The 17,811-nt window shown below is 43.0% G+C and overlaps 6 protein-coding genes across 6 annotated transcripts; 5 read left to right on the top strand and 1 right to left on the bottom strand.

The window, feature by feature from the left end:
- Positions 1-192: 192 nt before the first annotated feature.
- On the bottom strand, positions 193-728 carry O0I10_002477 (uncharacterized protein; the record flags this gene model as incomplete). The annotated part of the gene is made up of 3 exons (XM_058482559.1): positions 193-381; positions 440-541; positions 609-728. 3 exons carry the CDS (start codon positions 726-728, stop codon positions 193-195), a joined length of 411 nt encoding a protein of 136 aa, XP_058346583.1.
- Positions 729-4,331: 3,603 nt separating this feature from the next.
- On the top strand, positions 4,332-6,326 carry O0I10_002476 (uncharacterized protein; the record flags this gene model as incomplete). Its single annotated transcript, XM_058482558.1, has 8 exons — positions 4,332-4,609; positions 4,673-4,697; positions 4,799-5,053; positions 5,114-5,119; positions 5,196-5,296; positions 5,355-5,606; positions 5,662-5,993; positions 6,049-6,326. The coding sequence occupies 8 exons, from the start codon at positions 4,332-4,334 to the stop codon at positions 6,324-6,326; spliced, it is 1,527 nt and encodes a 508-aa protein (XP_058346582.1).
- Positions 6,327-7,246: 920 nt separating this feature from the next.
- On the top strand, positions 7,247-10,227 carry O0I10_002475 (uncharacterized protein; the record flags this gene model as incomplete). Its single annotated transcript, XM_058482557.1, has 12 exons — positions 7,247-7,429; positions 7,490-7,521; positions 7,586-7,889; positions 7,973-8,050; positions 8,112-8,222; positions 8,285-8,415; positions 8,474-8,628; positions 8,704-8,812; positions 8,874-9,072; positions 9,130-9,738; positions 9,787-9,905; positions 9,963-10,227. 12 exons carry the CDS (start codon positions 7,247-7,249, stop codon positions 10,225-10,227), a joined length of 2,295 nt encoding a protein of 764 aa, XP_058346581.1.
- A 147-nt stretch (positions 10,228-10,374) lies between these two features.
- On the top strand, positions 10,375-11,714 carry O0I10_002474 (uncharacterized protein; the record flags this gene model as incomplete). The annotated part of the gene is made up of 6 exons (XM_058482556.1): positions 10,375-10,491; positions 10,549-10,695; positions 10,758-10,890; positions 10,945-11,350; positions 11,401-11,479; positions 11,535-11,714. 6 exons carry the CDS (start codon positions 10,375-10,377, stop codon positions 11,712-11,714), a joined length of 1,062 nt encoding a protein of 353 aa, XP_058346580.1.
- A 1,259-nt stretch (positions 11,715-12,973) lies between these two features.
- On the top strand, positions 12,974-14,446 carry O0I10_002473 (uncharacterized protein; the record flags this gene model as incomplete). Its single annotated transcript, XM_058482555.1, has 6 exons — positions 12,974-13,139; positions 13,204-13,271; positions 13,338-13,451; positions 13,511-13,660; positions 13,723-13,798; positions 13,866-14,446. The coding sequence occupies 6 exons, from the start codon at positions 12,974-12,976 to the stop codon at positions 14,444-14,446; spliced, it is 1,155 nt and encodes a 384-aa protein (XP_058346579.1).
- Positions 14,447-15,452: 1,006 nt separating this feature from the next.
- On the top strand, positions 15,453-17,681 carry O0I10_002472 (uncharacterized protein; the record flags this gene model as incomplete). Its single annotated transcript, XM_058482554.1, has 8 exons — positions 15,453-16,069; positions 16,232-16,310; positions 16,384-16,492; positions 16,557-16,723; positions 16,794-17,048; positions 17,107-17,176; positions 17,238-17,519; positions 17,590-17,681. 8 exons carry the CDS (start codon positions 15,453-15,455, stop codon positions 17,679-17,681), a joined length of 1,671 nt encoding a protein of 556 aa, XP_058346578.1.
- Between the last annotated feature and the right edge of the window lie 130 nt (positions 17,682-17,811).

Here is a 17,811-nt window from a genome sequence, read left to right as displayed (position 1 = left end):
GTTTCCGGGCCAAAATTCCCCAGGAGAGCATAGTACTATACAATGACGTCCTCGACGTGCAGCCTTGATAATAATAGTATCGCCGAAAGAGGCTCTGCCACTGTATGGCGTTTGGTAAGTCCACTTGAATCCAACCAATCCCATCATAATGAACACTCTTACCTTGTGGTGTTTCTCAATAGCATCTTTGCCTCAAATGGAAACCGTATCTTCTTGCCATCCAGTAGGTGCTGCTGTTATTCCATTGAAAGGCTCGTTAGTTAGCATGTTTTGCTTTGTACATCCAATGCCACGCATACCATTGAGCCAACCATACAGTATTCTTGCTTTGAGATCAATTTCTTCTTGCTGCCAGAGGCACCATAATCCAACGTATCCAAGCTACAGTAAATGCAAGTTAAGATAACAAGAATAGCATTCGCTTTTCATGTTGACATACCCAAAGTAACAATGTGTTGGGATTTCTCCTTGATGATAGCCATGAAATACACACGACACGCGACGCCCCCTTTGGATCTTGTATAAATGAGAGTACAGCAAACTACACGTGAATATTAGTATCTCAATGTCCAACTTGAATGATAAAGGAATGCAGCGATGGAACGTACATGTTGTATTGCAATGGAAGCTTGAGTCATGGGCAGATCGCGCGCGTACTTGTTGTTGAATGTCTGCAACTGGAAAGTGTCGCCATTGACCACATGTTCACCCCAATGAACGCTGTACATTGCAAGGAATGCCAGCGATTAACGCGTTGCAGTTCGTAAATGGAGACAAGCTTACCTTTTTTTGTGAAGTGGAAGTGAAAAAGAGTGGTCTCTTTGTTCCTCTTGTTCTCTTCAATTCGTGCACTCCATGCCACCCCGCTGGCTACAGCTATCACTGTTTATACGTACCCTCAACAATATCATATACTCTTAGCTCAATAAGAATGATCACTGCTCAAGACTTCAATTGATAACGGCCCTCGTGATTAAGCTATTTGGTCTGTGCGCATCACATCAATCCATGAGTTATTATGCAACTCCACTCTTGAACCACCTTGTGCAACCTACTGTGCAACCCCTGCCAAATATAGAACAAGCGATATCCGCATGTAAATTCAGTGTCATTGTCATAATGGATAACTTCTTTATCATTGAAATGATATATAAAAGGAGCCAACATTGCCCAAAACTATTATCATTATCCAATTGTAATTGCCATCTACTATAATGTAGTTGCTAAGTGAATTTGACTCGTTACTCGTTCGTTGCCCGGTAATGTATAGCTTTGGAGGTGATATTATCCATACTGGGATTCATGTGGATGTTGGGTTGCAAGAAAAAGCGTCATAAGAAACGAGTATAGTAAGGAAGCAACCCATGATTTTCTACTTCTCAATGACGTAGTGAACAATTCCACTTGCTGGACTCTTTGCCATCGACACAATAGGAGATCTAAGTAGAAAGAGAAAAAGAGGAGCGTCCGTTATGGAGAGTGCTGAGAGGTCATGTTGAACCTTACAATCAACCGTGGGGTCGTCAATAGAATTGACATGCGTAAACAACATCAATAAAGAAACGATATCAAGGTATATATGCATGGTCGATGTCACATTCGAACGTAGGGGTACGTGCTGCATAAACCCAGTTAGTTCAATGAGCACGGATATAACAGTAAGGTACAGCGATTGGTCGCTCGCCCTGAACATGCTTGTTCTCAAAAGTTCATCCCACTCTTTATTGTATCAGAAAAGGCATAGATCTATTACAAGACCAATAACAGAACCACTTTATCATTGCATCATCTAGGCTAGTATAATCCGCAAGCAACAAGAAGAGGGGAATAAGCTAGCTAAGTCCAAGTGGATAATAATCAATGCCTCCAGCTACTTCGTCGTGGTCACAATCACTATCCGAGGCACCAATAGAAAAGAATGGGATCCTGCATGCGTCCTTCTATATGCCAAGCGGATATGAGGAATCAGCCAAGTAATGATAATCTTGCCGGGAGAGAGGTATCATGCGTGTGTCGCTGTTGCCTCTATAAAAAAAGGAAAGCAAATATACAGCAATCAGATAACCAAATACCTTCGAGGCCATCACCATCATACCACCCAGGGCCTTGTGGTTGTTCTCATTCATCCTCCCCCACACAAAGAAACAATGATCCCCTATCATCCCAATCCTCAAAGAGTTACCGACCAACAGATACCACGAGAATAACGCGTTGCTGTGAACAAACGTCAAATCACCAAAAGGTACAGGCTGGGAGTCGAACCCAAAGAGATGATAATGGCCCAAATTGCACCGCCTGATCAAAAACCTGTTCAACCCATTATTAGCTAATGTATACAATAAACGCCTCTTTCATTGTACTTGTTCGCTGCACTCGCCTTTCATATGCATAGAGGCCTTTGTTGTTGGGTTGCTGATACCGAAACAATGATGTAGTGCAGTTGAGCCGAAACAAAAAGCCAAACGAGCCAACGTCTTGAGATCAGTCTTGGCGTCTACACAAACTACCATGTCAATGGAACAAGTTCTGCTGCTACATTGGACTATGAATGTACCTGTTGCATAAAGCGTGTTGGAGCGACATAGCAACGAACAAGAAGAGCGACGATATCACCGTGGCTACCTCCACCTACTACACTCCCTGCCTATGAGTACTCAGCACTATATGGAAACCTCGCAACCAATGAGAGCATTACCTCGATGGGATGCCATGAATGGGATAGAAGGAGAGGGTTAAAGAGAACTTCTGGTCCCCAAATTAAATCTCCCTCAATGAGATTACACTGAGCTTACTTTCACACGCGTAACTTTCACTGACACAATAAAGAACAAACAAATATTTGGACGATGAATGTGGTGAAGATTGCCATTGGCTCTCACGTAAAATAGTGTTGGGATGACAATAATATACATCATGGAGGGAAGGGACTCATACACCATTATCCAGCATGCATAATCACATGCGGATGGTAGCCGTAGATATGGAAGTCGGCATTGAAATGGTGGCACTAAATTTCAGCTGCCATGACAACCGAAAATCTTGATAACGTCGTTAACGGCATCGCTAATTTGAAGCGTCATTGTTCGTTCACGAAGGATGCGCTTGTATCAGCTGATGATCCGCCACGGGTCTAGGCATTGTTCATGCATCTACGTATGCGAGGTTGACAAGAGCTTTATTTGTTGAGTGATGTGAGAATCCTATGAGATAGGACGATAAGTAATTCTAGTAGCAATGCGTCAAAGATAACGGCCATTTGCTCTAGAATTCGATCTTCCTTAATATCCCTATCAACCACCAGACGCGCCCATCATGTTGTCATTCGGCAACATCATTTCCTTCTTCATTTGACCTGAGGGTTTCCAAAAGTGGCATACGATTACGTAGCGATGAAACGATCACATTCGTCGGTCCCGAGAATCCGAATTCCCAATATCATCATCATTGTTAACGAGCAATGGTTGCAACAGCCAAAGACCGTCAATGAAATCCCCTATAGAATCATGAAAATGGACCAAATCAGAAAATGCCGGTATGCAAAAGTATCCATCTACGATGCAATCAAGATGCTCGGATCGAAATCAAAAGATGAGACAAACTAGTAAAGTGTAAAGGTTTACCCCGAATGGGGTTGATCTGCCAAGGCTTGTGTGTTTGTGGATCATATCGCGCTATAAAAAATTTCCAGGGAAAACAAGGTCCCGAAAGCGTATGGAATCAGCCCAAGTCATAGGTTTATGACAATGCTTGCCAATCATCAGCACACGAATGGGTTCATTTGTACAATGCTTAATTAATCAAGACATTGATATGAAGCAATCATAAATCGCCCGCCATCATCGAAGGGTTCAATGTGGATCGGTTCGATGCCGTGAGCACCCCGTGCCTGAATCAAAAAGCATTTACAGTGACACAAAAGAAGTAATAACATTTTTGCACTCCGTATGTGTAGTTTCCGCGCCGGTCGAGATCAATGTATCAGATCAGAACGCCAACAAGCCTGTTACAAGTCGGCATATTTTTTGTTGTTAAAGTATCTAGCGTCACCTCTTTGGAGCAAGGAAGGGAAAAACAGAGGTACAAGGGTGTATATTACTGTTAAGGATATACACTGTTACACTTTGCATTGCAAAAGAGAAAAGAACGATTCGGAAAAAGCATTTCACCGGATACCTAAAACGCCAGCAGCGTGGAGGAGAAGACAAGGCTACTAACCCAGATCTTATATAAGACCAACAGATCCGCTGGAAATGCTCTTTCCCGATCCGTTACCTTTTTCTCTTTCTCTTTTTTCTTCTTTTATAACCTTGGTAGCTTTATATCTATATACCATGGATCCTGAAAAAGCAAAAGCGGTTGACAATGCAGCCGATGAAGACGTAGAACAACAAACGATTCATAATGATGGTCAACAACCGAAGCCTGATGAAATACGACCTGCCGTTGTTCGAGCTGATTCAGAGAAAACAGCTATACCCACAGTCAACCCACCACCAAGACGTAAATTCCTTGCACGCATGATATTAGGTGATCGACCTGCTCCCGATCGGCAGTTCTCCAAGAATAAAAAGCTCATGATCTTGGCTACGGTAGCCATTGCAGGCACCATGTAAGGAAAATCGAGCTCATAGGGTGTTAACAAAGACTCATGCAAATAACCTTTCTGTTGCAGATCACCCGTTGCCACCACAATCTATGTATGTATGGATCCACGTTACATTGCACATCCTATCCCTTGACTCCTTTTTATCCATGCAATTTGCGCTGACATGAAATTATCACATGCATACAATAATAGTATCCCGCCATTGTCGAAATGCAGTACGATCTCAACACTACCGATACCGCCATGAATGCCTCACTTTCGGTCTTCACATTTGCCACCGCCCTCTTTCCTTTAATGTGGGCAAGTTTTGGTGACAAGTTTGGTCGTCGTCCTGTATACTTGGTATCCTTTTTAATTTCGGTCATTGGCAGCGTATGCTGCGCCCTTTCGGTGAACGTGGGAATGCTCATTGCATTTCGAGCTGTCAGCGCTATTGGATCTTCATCGGTATGTGTGATGCTTTTATAATCTCGATCGTATCACTCATTATAGCTTTTCCATTTCCAGGTCATGGTAACGTATCGTTTTAAGAAATGACGATGCTTCATGCATAGCACAAGCTAATCACACGTATACATTTCGAAAACAGTCCATTGGAGCTGGCACCATATCCGATTTGTTTGAAGCTGAAGAACGAGGCCGTGCCTTTGGTTATTACACAATGGGACCTCTTTTAGGACCTGCATTGGCGTAAGTGTGCTTTGTTGCATTTTGTTTGGGTTAGCTTACTCATGCATCGGGTACATAGACCAATCATTGGTGGTTACCTAAGCCAAGGTCTCGGATGGCGCGCCAACTTTTGGTTCTTAGCGATTTTTGCATTCTGCATTTGGCTTTGCATTTTCCTCATTTTACCGGAAACATTGATGAAGCAACCAAAGCAAATCGATCCTTCAGGAGAAAAACCAAAATCAAAGCATCGTCCAGTGAATCCTATTGCACCTATTACCTTGCTTCGATTTCCTAATGTTGCGCTCACAGTGACCTTCGTTGGTATCTTGTACGTATTTTCTCGAGGTTGGAAGCGTTAAAGACCCAATGCTGATTCTCTATAGGTTCTTCGTTTGGTATCTCATCAATACCAATTTCACGAGACTTTATCAACAGCAATATGAATTAGACACCGGCACTACTGGTTTGTGCTATCTTCCTTTGGCAGGTGGAGCCATGATTGGCTGTGTTCTCGGTGGTCGGGTATCGGATCAAAACTACCGACGACGTGTTGCCAAAGCCAAAGAAAATAACCAGGAGGTGTATCCCGAGATGCGTATGGGTAGTCCATTGTTTTATGGTTCTTTGTTCTTGCAATTAGCCATTTGTATCGTTTATGGATGGTGTCTGGAATTCAATGTTCACTATGCTGTCGGCATTGTCATGCTTTTCTTTAGTAAGTTTGATGTCATTGTTATCACTTGAAGCGGTACTAACATCCGATCCACTAGTTGGCTTTTCTCTAATGATTCCTAATGTCACCATGTCCGCTTACTTGATCGATTGTTTCCGGAAAAAGGGTGCATCGGTCACGGCATGTAATAACTTTGTACGATACATCATGGCCGGTATTGGTTCATTGGTCGCTTCTGACATCCAGCGAGCTCTTGGATCTGGCATCTTATATACCATTTGTGGTGCCGCCTTGCTGCTATTTTCCATCCTTCTTGTAATCCTTCGTATGAAGGGTAAAGAATGGGCCATCAAACGCAAGGAACAAGGCTACTAAAGTAGTTCGCTCCATTGTTACCCCCTCTTCGTTCATGGCATAGATCATCAATACTTCATATCTCATTCATTTTGCATTGTATAATAGAGCAATCATTCTTTTCTTCTACATCATATTAAGAAACTAGGTGTAAGAACGCCTCACACAAAGACGTCTGGTAGAATGGTTACGATATGTGTTGAACGTCTATTGATATCAAGCGGGTTCCTGAATACGATAAATGTCATTGATGTGTTACTGTGATGGAGCAGAGCACAACCAATAACCGGCTTTCCAAGGCAAGGGGAATGGCTATTGATAAATCTGTATTGTCGCCACGCCAAATGGTATCCCTCCTCATTTATGCAATACGAATGATTCATTATGGGTTTTATATGCACAAGAGCGATCTCTAGATTGACAGTAATAGATCTTGCGGACCTTCGCGACAGCTGCCACTAAAATGGCGTCCTCAGAATCACTTGACATATACGTCCAATACATGCATCAATGCTAATCACAGTTACAGTCGTATTCTCATTGATCCAATGTAATTAGTGCTGTAATAAACCATTTTCATGTTTATTGAGAGCAAGTTGGATATGTGAAGGAGCACAAGTTGTTGTGGCTAATAAGCTTTCACCGAACTAAAACAAATCGATCCAATTATTTGACAAACAAAGGCACTCCTCATGTCAGCGGGTGTGTGTGATGATCACATTCGTAGCAACCAAGGATATGATGTGTGTGTGCGTGTGTGCATGTGCGCACTCAAAATTTAATTTCCATAGTGTCATACAACTTTGCTATCATGTACTTGAAGGCTGGGTGGGGAGGGGAACCCATTGCTGTCTTTTTTTATATCCCTCTCTCTTTCTCTTGCTCTTTTTCCTCTCTCTTTTGGACACCATCACCACTAGCAGCAACCACACATTTGTTCAATGGCGCAATCTAGTGCCTACAACTTTGAACCTTGGGGTCAAGCGTTACACACAATCAAGGATACTACAGCCTCTCCCAGCGATCGCAATATGCATGTATCCATCGGCAACGGCAATGTCGTAAAACAGCACCCTATCCCCGAACCCATGCTCGCATCGACAGACCAAGAAGCTCCCGACATGGTAAAACAAGAGCGAATTCCAATACAACGAGAAGGTCTTTATTGATTCTTTTGACAATAGACAGCTTATGGCAAGTGCATGTGTTGCACCAGGTAACATGGAAACAGAGGGTTGAGATAAGCAATATGGATGTCGTCAACTTACTCGATAAGAAAGTGAATTGCGTTACCCCGAGAGCGTTTCGAGATTCCGTTGTCCGGTGTGTGATACAGTGAACGACCTTAAACCGCATATACGGCAACAACTCTCCAACGAACCCCTTACGTTGAAACGACTCAAACGCAGTGTCAGCAAATGTTCATCCAAGGAAAGAGCGATTCGCAAAGAGAGGATGGCAGCTGGTGAACCTGCCGAGACAGCCATCAGCCAAAAGGAATTGGAAAAGTTTTATGAACCTGTGGAAGAGTTGGCGCAAACAGTCTTTGGCAGTTGGGTGTGTCTCAATCACAGCTTCTTGAATGTAAGGAACAAAGGGTGCATGCATGCGTGCGTGATCATGGGATACTAAATGTGCTTATTACTATATTTGATCATTATTAACAGGGCGAGGAGACATCATTGGATAACAGTGGATTGAATCTTGGTGAGATCGCTGATGCCTACAGGATACTTTTAAGCTTGGTAATGGAATGCACGCATGAATGACGCAAATACCAAGGTTACTTACAAAGAGGATGATTAGCCTGTGAATGTGGTGCGAGCAATGATGGCAGCAACAGATCGGTTATTGAAACGACCAGCAGTACCATTACTGCGTATGAGCGATATTCGGTTTCTTTTGATCATCTTGGAAGTACGTGTGTGCATGCTTGTAACAACGTTTGCGACCCATCACAACTAATGCAACGTGTTCAGAATCCATTGCTAGCTCAACACAATTTTCATGCCGAGACGAAATATCACCACAACCTACTTAGGCGGGTATTTGGGATGCTCAGCTGTCTAAACAATGAATGCCATCAAGGGCTCGTCAATTGGTTTTCAAAGTAAGTCCTTGTTTGGAGCAACAAAGAGAACTGCTGCTCACGTATACGTATGTATTAGATATACTACCGAAGGGTTGCGGAACAAGGTGCATCTGGTGCATGCTTTTATCACTTATCGTATCACACGAGCTCAACGAAGCAACCTGGGCTTACCGGCTGCCTATGAATCAGAATGGAGAATACGCAGTGGAGCTCGTACCATGGCCATTCTTTGTAAGTGTGTGTTTATTTTGGTCCATCGTGCTTTATGCAGCCATTGCTAACAACCGATCGTGTAACCCTATTTAGTTGCTGCCAATTGCTTAAGCCGGAAGCTCCCAATCTCGGATTTCTACAATGCAATGGTCGATTATATCAATCTAATGGGTGATTTTGAATCATGGCAATCAGGATCAGGGTAAGCTTACTTGGTATATGTGGGGGACTGTATGAGAGAATACTAACGATCGATGTGTTAGAAAATTCGCATTTTGCCAATACCCTTTTCTGATCAGTATGGGAGCCAAGATGCAAATCCTCGAATCAGACGCTAAACGACAAATGGAAACCAAGTGGCGAGAAGCCTTTTTCAACATGCTCTTTCATCAAAAGGCGTCCATGCCTTATTTGGTCCTACGAGTAAGGCGAGAGAACCTTATTGAAGATTCGCTGCTACAGGTAAAGAAGGTTTTATTATTGGCATGGTGGTATCAATAGCTAACTTTTTTACTTTAGCTTGCACAAAATGAGCTTGATCTCAAGAAGTCGTTACGGATAGAGTTCGTTGGTGAAGATGGTGTGGATGCTGGTGGATTACGCAAGGAATGGTTCCTTCTTCTTGTACGCTCGTTATTTGATCCGCAGTATGGCATGTTTACGTATGATGAGGATTCCAATCTTTGCTGGTTCAACCCTGCCAGCTTTGAAAATGAAGATCAATACTTTCTTGTGGGCGTTGTATTGGGCCTTGCGATTTACAACTCGACAATTCTTGATATCCATCTACCAACGGCATGCTACAAAAAGTTGTTAGGCCATCCGGTGGATCTTGCTGACCTTGGATCTTTTCGACCTGGCTTGGCAAGAGGATTTGAGCAACTTTTGAACTTTGAAGGCGACGTGGAGGATGTCTTTTGTCGTGCCTTTGTGGCCGAGATTGATACATTTGGACAACGAAAGCTTATACCGCTGATACCCGATGGTGCCAACCGCATGGTGACAAACGAGAACCGACAAGAGTTTGTTGATCGCTATGTCGACTTTGTGCTCAATGCTAGTGTCGAGAGGCAATTTGGAGCGTTTAGACGTGGATTTTATCATGTTTGTGGCGGTAATGCCCTCTCGGTAAGTGAGATGCTTTTCTTTTGAGGACATGATCTAATATCAATACAGCTCTTTCGACCCGAAGAGATTGAATTGCTTGTACGAGGAAGTGAAGAGCCATTAGAGATTGATGATTTACGAGGACAGACCGAATATCAAGGCTTTGACCAAGATGAAGATACCATCAAGTAAGTGGGAATGGAGGGTATATGAATGAGAATGGGATGATTGACATTTATGAATAGACATTTCTGGGAGATTATGAAGAATATGGAGCCATCCATGCAACGTAAACTGCTCATGTTTGTCACAGGAAGCGATCGTATACCAGCCACTGGTGCCACACAGTTGGATCTTAAGATTGCATGCGGTGGGGAGGATTGCAACCGGTTACCGTCAGCACATACATGTTTCAATCAGCTGGTTCTGTATAGATATGAAAGTAGGGAAAAATTAGAGCAAATGCTACACACTGCAATAATGGAAAGTCAAGGTTTTTATGTAAAGTAAAGATACATTCATTGTTTATGTTGTTCATCCCTTCAATTGTTGTCATCGCGCCTGTTGCTGTTGTGATACATGACACTCCGCCACCATTTTTATCTGCAACCCCTCCTTCAAGTCCCCACTTCTTTAACACACACGCACACTCTCCCAATGGTCGATCTAGAAGAGAACGTATCCGACACTGGCCAAATCCTTTATGATTGGAACCCACCCACTGGTGTATTACAAAACTACTATTACAATGGATCACGCATTACGAGTTCCGAGGTAAACGTTTCGAACGTGCTTCCATCTATGCATACTCATTGGGGGAAATTGGAATAGATGCGGACCATGTTCTCCAAGCACAGACTACGAGAATACAAAGGACACAAGGAAAAGGTTCATACGGTGGCATGGAATAGCGATGGACGAAAGCTAGCTTCGGGATCAGTGGATAAGACGGCGCGTGTATGGACACCACACCGAGGGGTAAATGATATATACACACGCACACATCCTCATCCAATGCTCATGGAACATGTACCCTTTAGACTGATATTCGATACTCAGTGGAGCTCAAAGGACACACCGATAGCGTTGATCAACTTGATTGGGATCCAACACATCCAGATCGATTAGCAACAGCATCATGTGACAAGACAGCAAGAATATGGGATCAGCGATGTAAGTAATGGGTGGATTGTATGGCATCAAATGGTATTAATATCCGTGTATTAGCTGGTAAATGCACATCCGTTATACAGACTGGAGGCGAGAACATCAACATTTGCTGGAGCCCGGATGGCAACAACATCGCTGTAGGCGACAAGAATGATACGATCAGCTTCATCGACACACGTACTTGCACAATTATCATGACACAAAAGCATACAGTTGAAGTCAATGAGATTGCATGGAACAATGCCAACGACATGTTTTTCGTTACAACGGGACAAGGCACTATACGCGCTTACGAATATCCATCTTTACAACTTGTTCATTCACTTCGTGGACACACTGCCAATTGTTATTGCGTTGAAGCAGATCCTACGAGTCGCTACCTTGCTGCTGGATCAGCTGATGCATTGGTATCCTTGTGGGACATGAAGACATTCAATTGCGTACGCTCATTCTCAGAACTTTCGTAAGTGTCGATTCACGTGTACATGGGAGATGTATTGACAACGACATTAGATGGCCTGTGAGGACATTGAGTTTCAGTTACGATGGTCAATTCATTGCATCAGCTTCCGAAGATAGCTTCATTGATATTGTAAGTTGGAGAAAAAAGCATACACATGGGATCATGCTAACGTCTACTTTTTTAGTCGCATGTTGATAGCGGAGAATCGGTTCATCATGTCGAATGTACAGCTGCCATGAACACAGTTGCCTGGCATCCACGTGATTACTATCTTGCATTTGCTGGTGACGAGATGTCCTCGGATGGTAAATACGCCGGCAATCTCAGAATCTTTAGCGTCAAGGATCCACGGGAATACTCCTAGATCGTGTAAATAAACTTGAAAACCATCCACCAGAAATGGCTTGCCTTGTTTCTCTTAATGCACTATTACCCATATCAACCTTTTCCCTTCTCCTTATGTTTTTGCATCCATAATGCTGGAAATGACATCGAATTAAAAAACACGTGACAACAGCTCATGTCATCATTTTTCATCATTATTCTTTGTACACACATGGGTATCACGGGAGAGGCCTTGCTAGTGGCAAACCAGTTTTGGCATTCAAATATAGTAGTACTATGAACGCACATGAATACAAAGGGGCAATTACAGTCGTAGTGCGTTGACAAAAAGAGAATGAGTAGGGTGCTGGAAAGACTTTAGACAGCTTCTGCGGGTCAAAGTTGAAAAGTGATCCTTCCTGGAAAGACCCAAGCGCTTTTTTCACATGCCAAAATACTACGTTGGACCATCCGCATTGGCCACGTTACACAGTGGTGTATCGAGCTCAATGCCATCACACTTTTACAAGGGTACATAAAGAGGTTGACTTTCATGAGCAACGCATCGCAAATCCATACCCCCACTTTGAAGTTAAACCTATGGTATCATCGTTACGAGCAAGGTCGAAATCATCAATTCTGGTAATCCGGTTGTGATGGCGTGAGCATATCGGGTCTTGAAACAATCATCATTTGATTCACATTATGCATCATTGTTTATAGCATTCACTGTCGTCTGAGTGAGGGTGGCAACTTGATCATTGATAAATTGGAACACAGCTTTCAGCTAGTTTAGCTGGCAATCATAAGCGAATGTCAACCAAACGTGTCTGTGGATATGAATGCCCCTGATCTTTTAGAGACGTAGCATAATGAAAGTAACCCGATTTTGTCGTAAAGTAAACCGACTTCAAACAAAAAAACCGCCGAGTACCTGATAAAAGTGATCCATATGTGAAGGAACATCAAATGCACATGACAAACGATCTTCAAGAGGTGATGTGATGGGTATAGCGTAATGACAGGAATACGCGTATATAGGAATGCATCAACCCAAGAATAGCAAAGAGGTAGCGTAAAGTGAGATTGGAACATTGACCAGCTAGTTACTGTTAATCACATCGAAGAAGCTGAAATACCTCATCACCATGTCAATGTTGCCATGTAACCCCTCTCCTTTTCGTTTCCTCTAATACTTCCGAATCACTGGTTTCGCATCATGCTTTATGATACTGGAAATGCCTCTTTCTTTTTCTCCCTCTTCTTCCCACATTGACTCACTTTATCAAGTCCCAAATCATGTCCATCATGTTAAACACAAATACAATGAAACAATCACCGACACCTGCTCCCCTCCCACCTCCATCGCATAGCAGCTGTTGTTGCGGCCGAGATGATTGCCATGCTCGTGCAAAGTGGCAAGATGACATGCATGACTTAAAAAATGATGCGCGCACAGTTGCTGGTAAATCATCCATGTATGTACCCGATCGCTTGCCCTTGTTAATGCATGCATCCCATAATAATAGATATCGCACAAGAACTTCTCAGGGAAAATGAGCAGCATGTAAACAACATAAAGAAGCTCAATGCCAGAGTATGTGCGTGATCGGGCATGTTACATATACGTATCGATGAATCTCACCTGTAATGGGATTAAAAGATTGACGCCTATAAAGCACATACCCACGAGTTGATGCTTTCTCTGGAGGTGGCTGCAACAACCCGTCAACACCTTGATCAACAGTTATCTGAAAAGTGCAATCAATTACAACAGGTAGTTCATTGTATTGCTTTCAAGAGGTTAATAGTGTTCTAACGTTGACACATGTACAGGTTGAAGCTCGTTTTGAACGTGTCAACGCTAAGTACATGGATTTGAAGCAAGACTTGAAAACCAAATCAGCCGAAGTCATGGATATGCAGTTCTTTGTACAAAACACAGTATGCGAAGCGGCTACTCGAGAGGTGACGTTGCGTGAAAAGGTGAGTCGTGTGGGTCTGATGATACTCGTGAACATGCTATCCTAATGCTCTTGTATGTGTAGCTTAAAGCCGCTGAAAGCAAGTTGACGGCTGCAGACAGGGTCATCGCTAAAGACAAACAAAGCAATCAAAAGCAAGGTAAACAAGATGCAGTGCACACGTCCTTGCACTTTCCTTTGTTGATTTTTACCTCTTTTTGGAATAGGCGTACCACTCTTGGTGGATTGGAAGCCTATCAAATTATCATCACATACCAAGTTGCCTCAACTAACACGGCAACCGCAGCCTGTTTCCAACGCAACACAACAACAACAATCATTATCAAAAACCACATCCTGGGCAACTACGCTTACAGCTGGATCTTTTAACAATGACAACAAGAAGGCTTATGCAACGAAACCCTCCATGACTTCATGTCAACATGACCAACCACCAAATCAATCGAAATCCAACAATGATTACCACCCCACGCCTTCTTCAAGTTCAATGATGAAGCGTAGTAGACCATTCAACTTAAAAAACATTCAGCCTGTCAATCTATGGACCATACAAGTGACACGTGCATTAGAGAAATTACGAGCAACGGATCCCGATTTGATCAAGAAACGTGTGAGGTCACCTTATGACAGGAAGAAATTGAGTGAAACGAGCAACTCAATCATTCAAGATATCCTTTCTGATATCGAGCGGCTCCACAACACTGAAGGCTCTCCTCTATGGGATCTTTGTAAGAAGCTAATTCAAGAAATTGGCGAGCTACGTACAAGGTTGAATGAATGTTTATAGCAAAGGAGAACCATTTGTATTAGTAAAGAGCCTAATATGGCTTTTGTTTGAACATGTCCAATAATGTTGACAATGGAACTCGTCATTCTTGCTTGTGTGTGTGATATTAACAATGACTTTTAGAAGAATGCTCATTCATAGTGGTTAATCATAAGTCCCATCCTTCTATGCCAATGCACTATTGTGATAACGTTGGTAGTAAGACCATTGTTGACAAGGGATACCAGCCACCCCCTCATAATAAAGCTTCAATGTCTCATGACATTATGGTGGTCGATCCTTGACCACGTTGCCTTTCCTCGAGTAAAATCCATAGTATGCATTGGGGTATTCCATGTCAAAAACAACACCATTGTGATTGTCGGGTATTCAAGAGAAGCTCCAAGTGTACTAGCCATAATCGTATAAGGGGTAATCTCTGATTTATGTTGTGGTATGAAATGACCAAACGGCGTGCATACATGTGCATAATATTATCAGTGGTAGAGTCTTTCTAATTAAGTGTGGTATACACAACAGCGAGAGAGATCCTTAACATTGGTAGGTATGGTTATTGGGCGGTAGGCAAATGCATGCACGTGATGACGTGCTCAAAACAAAGAGTGTTTCCAGAGGGGGGGATGATGTGTACACTGGGGTGTCAGTACAAATGAAAGCTCCTTCCTGATTAGGAGGAAAAAAGGAGGGGTTTACTATTAGAGCGATTATGGAATTTTGTACGAACAAGGTGAATGGAGACTGTTACAAAAGGTTGAATGGGAAGACATCAGTCTCTCGGATGATAGCATTATAAGGAAAGGTGTACAGAGAAGAAGATGATTGACGTGTTTGTGGGTGATGATGAATGATAGGCCTCATTGTGACCCACAGCAAAAGTAACGCACTTATCTCATATCTCTTTCAAGCACGCAACAAGACCCGCTGTTTCCCTTTCTTTACCCTATTTGTTTCTTCCTTTCTCTTTTTCTTTCTCTTTTTTGAAGGTGCCTTTTCTTGCTCCCTTTCCATGGCTACCGAATCTGGTGCGACGACTAATGGCCGTGGAGTTCCTGCACTGCCATCACAATCCCAAGCTGCTTTCATGCACCCTGCTGCCATGAACCAGTCGCAAGCACTGCACAACGCCCAGGAGCAGCAACTGTTGCAATATCGACGACAGCAACTCTATGTTGCACAGCAACGACAACAGCAACTACGAGAAGAACAGCAAATGCAAATGCAAATGCGTATGAGAATGCAGCAGCAGATGTCTCCTCACTTACAGATGCAACAGCAGCAACAGCAACAGCAACAGCAACATGACTTACAACAACGCCCACCACCTCCACATCAGACTTCACAAGGTGGACCTCTTCCACAACAACAACAAGTACCTTCGAACCAACCACAGCCACAACAACCACAACAACAGCAACAGCAACAGCAGCAACAGGATCAGAATGGACGTCAAGATCAGACGTTGCAGGATCAGCATATGGCTGCTCGTACAGCTGGTGGTTTTCCCCCTACACCCGTTATTACGAATCAGCCCCAGACCAGTGTTATGACTAGTGGTGCGCCCAATGCAATGGCCCTGAAGCAGCAGTTACCCACTCCAGCCATGACGACCGCTCCATTACCAAGGTAATATATGGAAAAACAATGAAAGATTTCATTGTCAATGGATTGTGGGAGGAGGGATGTGTATGGATATGTGTGAGATTAGAGTGGAGATACTCATATGCATTCTTTTATTTTTCTCTTTTCTCCTTTTCTTTCTTTCCTTCCCTTCCTCATCATGCGCAGTAGTGTGGGTACAAATCAAGCTGGCCATGCAGTGTTGAAATTGATGCAATTCAGTGATCGGCTCACTCCGGGAAGCGAGGTATGAAAAGGGAAAAAAATGGATCCCTCATGATGTACAATGGTTGTTTAATATCATTCTCTCTCTCTCTCAGGCAACCGATATTGGAGTATGGAACAATTTTGTCGATGATTTTTTCATGCCAAACAGCCTTTTCAAGTTTACATTGTGGCATTCGGAGACTGGAAAGAAAAGACAACATAGTAAGTGTCAAGGAGAATGAATGAATTTGGGTCATCATCATCATACTCAAAGATGTATGTATAGCCATTGGACGACCCTGCATTGCAAGGATCTTTCAAACACAATATCAGTGTGGAGTGACCTCGATTCAGCTTACTTTGGATCAAACCAATATTTTCTTTATGCCCAAGGGTACCATGCTCGAATGCCCTCGTTCAAGTTTCATCTATCGTTACGACAATGGCTCATTGGTAAGGAATACTTTTGAAGGAAAGAAAAAGGGAAAAAAGGCGGAGACTTACGTTTTTTTGGGGTATCCAGGTTGTCTTGGCTGGGACGCTCATTGTTGAGCTCATGTTGGATAGCCGCACCAATTCACTGAAAATCGAGCGATTCAATTTTGAATGTACCATACACGAGGAGTTCATCGCACGGCAACACATCAACACTTCACCCGCCGCCGCCACTAAAAAGAAATCCAAACAAAACAGCAAGAAAGGTGCCACTTCTCAAATCATTCCAGAATCAGTAATAACACCATGGGGTGTACCGGAAAGAATTGTACAACTTTTGCTTGTAAGTCTTGTCTATATATCCTATCAGCATCATCATCTCATCAACAACGTCCATTTAGCTCTCTGATACCGCCTTGACATTTGCCGATATTCCATTGGTTGCTATGCTTGCCGATCTGCCACCATTATGTAAGTATACTTTTCTTATTCAAAGACAAGAATCAACTGACGAGTGCTTGTCTATTTATAGTATCCATGCGTCTTCGTACACAAGTGATTTCAGAAAGTATCTTTAAGAATCGACCAGCGCCAGTAACAGCCGCCACTGGATATCCTCAAGGATTTATGGGGAATCAACAACAGCAACCACAACCACAACAACAACAATTGTATGTGCCATCTCCACTTGGGATGCGTATGGCTCCTAATGGTACATTTATGCCGACATCATCTTCACCTAACCCTATGGCTCCAACCACCATGACCTATACCCACGTGCCCTCTCCTCTTGGGACGAGTCCTGTGATAGGAAGTGAGTATCCTTCAACAAATGGCATGCACACACGCACCCACAATGATGGCTAATCTCTTTTTTTATTCAGACAAACGAAAGACAATGGATGATGGAAGTGGTCCAATTTCTGGAGATGGAGGCAAAAACAAGAATGCACGCAAGTTGCAAGGAACAGCATAAATGATTCCCATTCAACCTTTTTTTCATCTTATCACCCACCCCGTCCTTTTTCATGTATCATACCTACATTCACCTTACATCCCATCCTCTTTTTTCATCCGTCATGTTTGTATCATATCATATTTCTTAG

This window comes from Lichtheimia ornata (genome assembly GCF_029851405.1).
Source record: "Lichtheimia ornata isolate CBS 291.66 chromosome Unknown scaffold00007, whole genome shotgun sequence".
NCBI lineage: Eukaryota > Fungi > Mucoromycota > Mucoromycetes > Mucorales > Lichtheimiaceae > Lichtheimia > Lichtheimia ornata.
The sequence above is the reverse complement of the archived record's forward strand: the minus strand, read 5'-3'. Positions and strand labels throughout refer to the sequence as shown.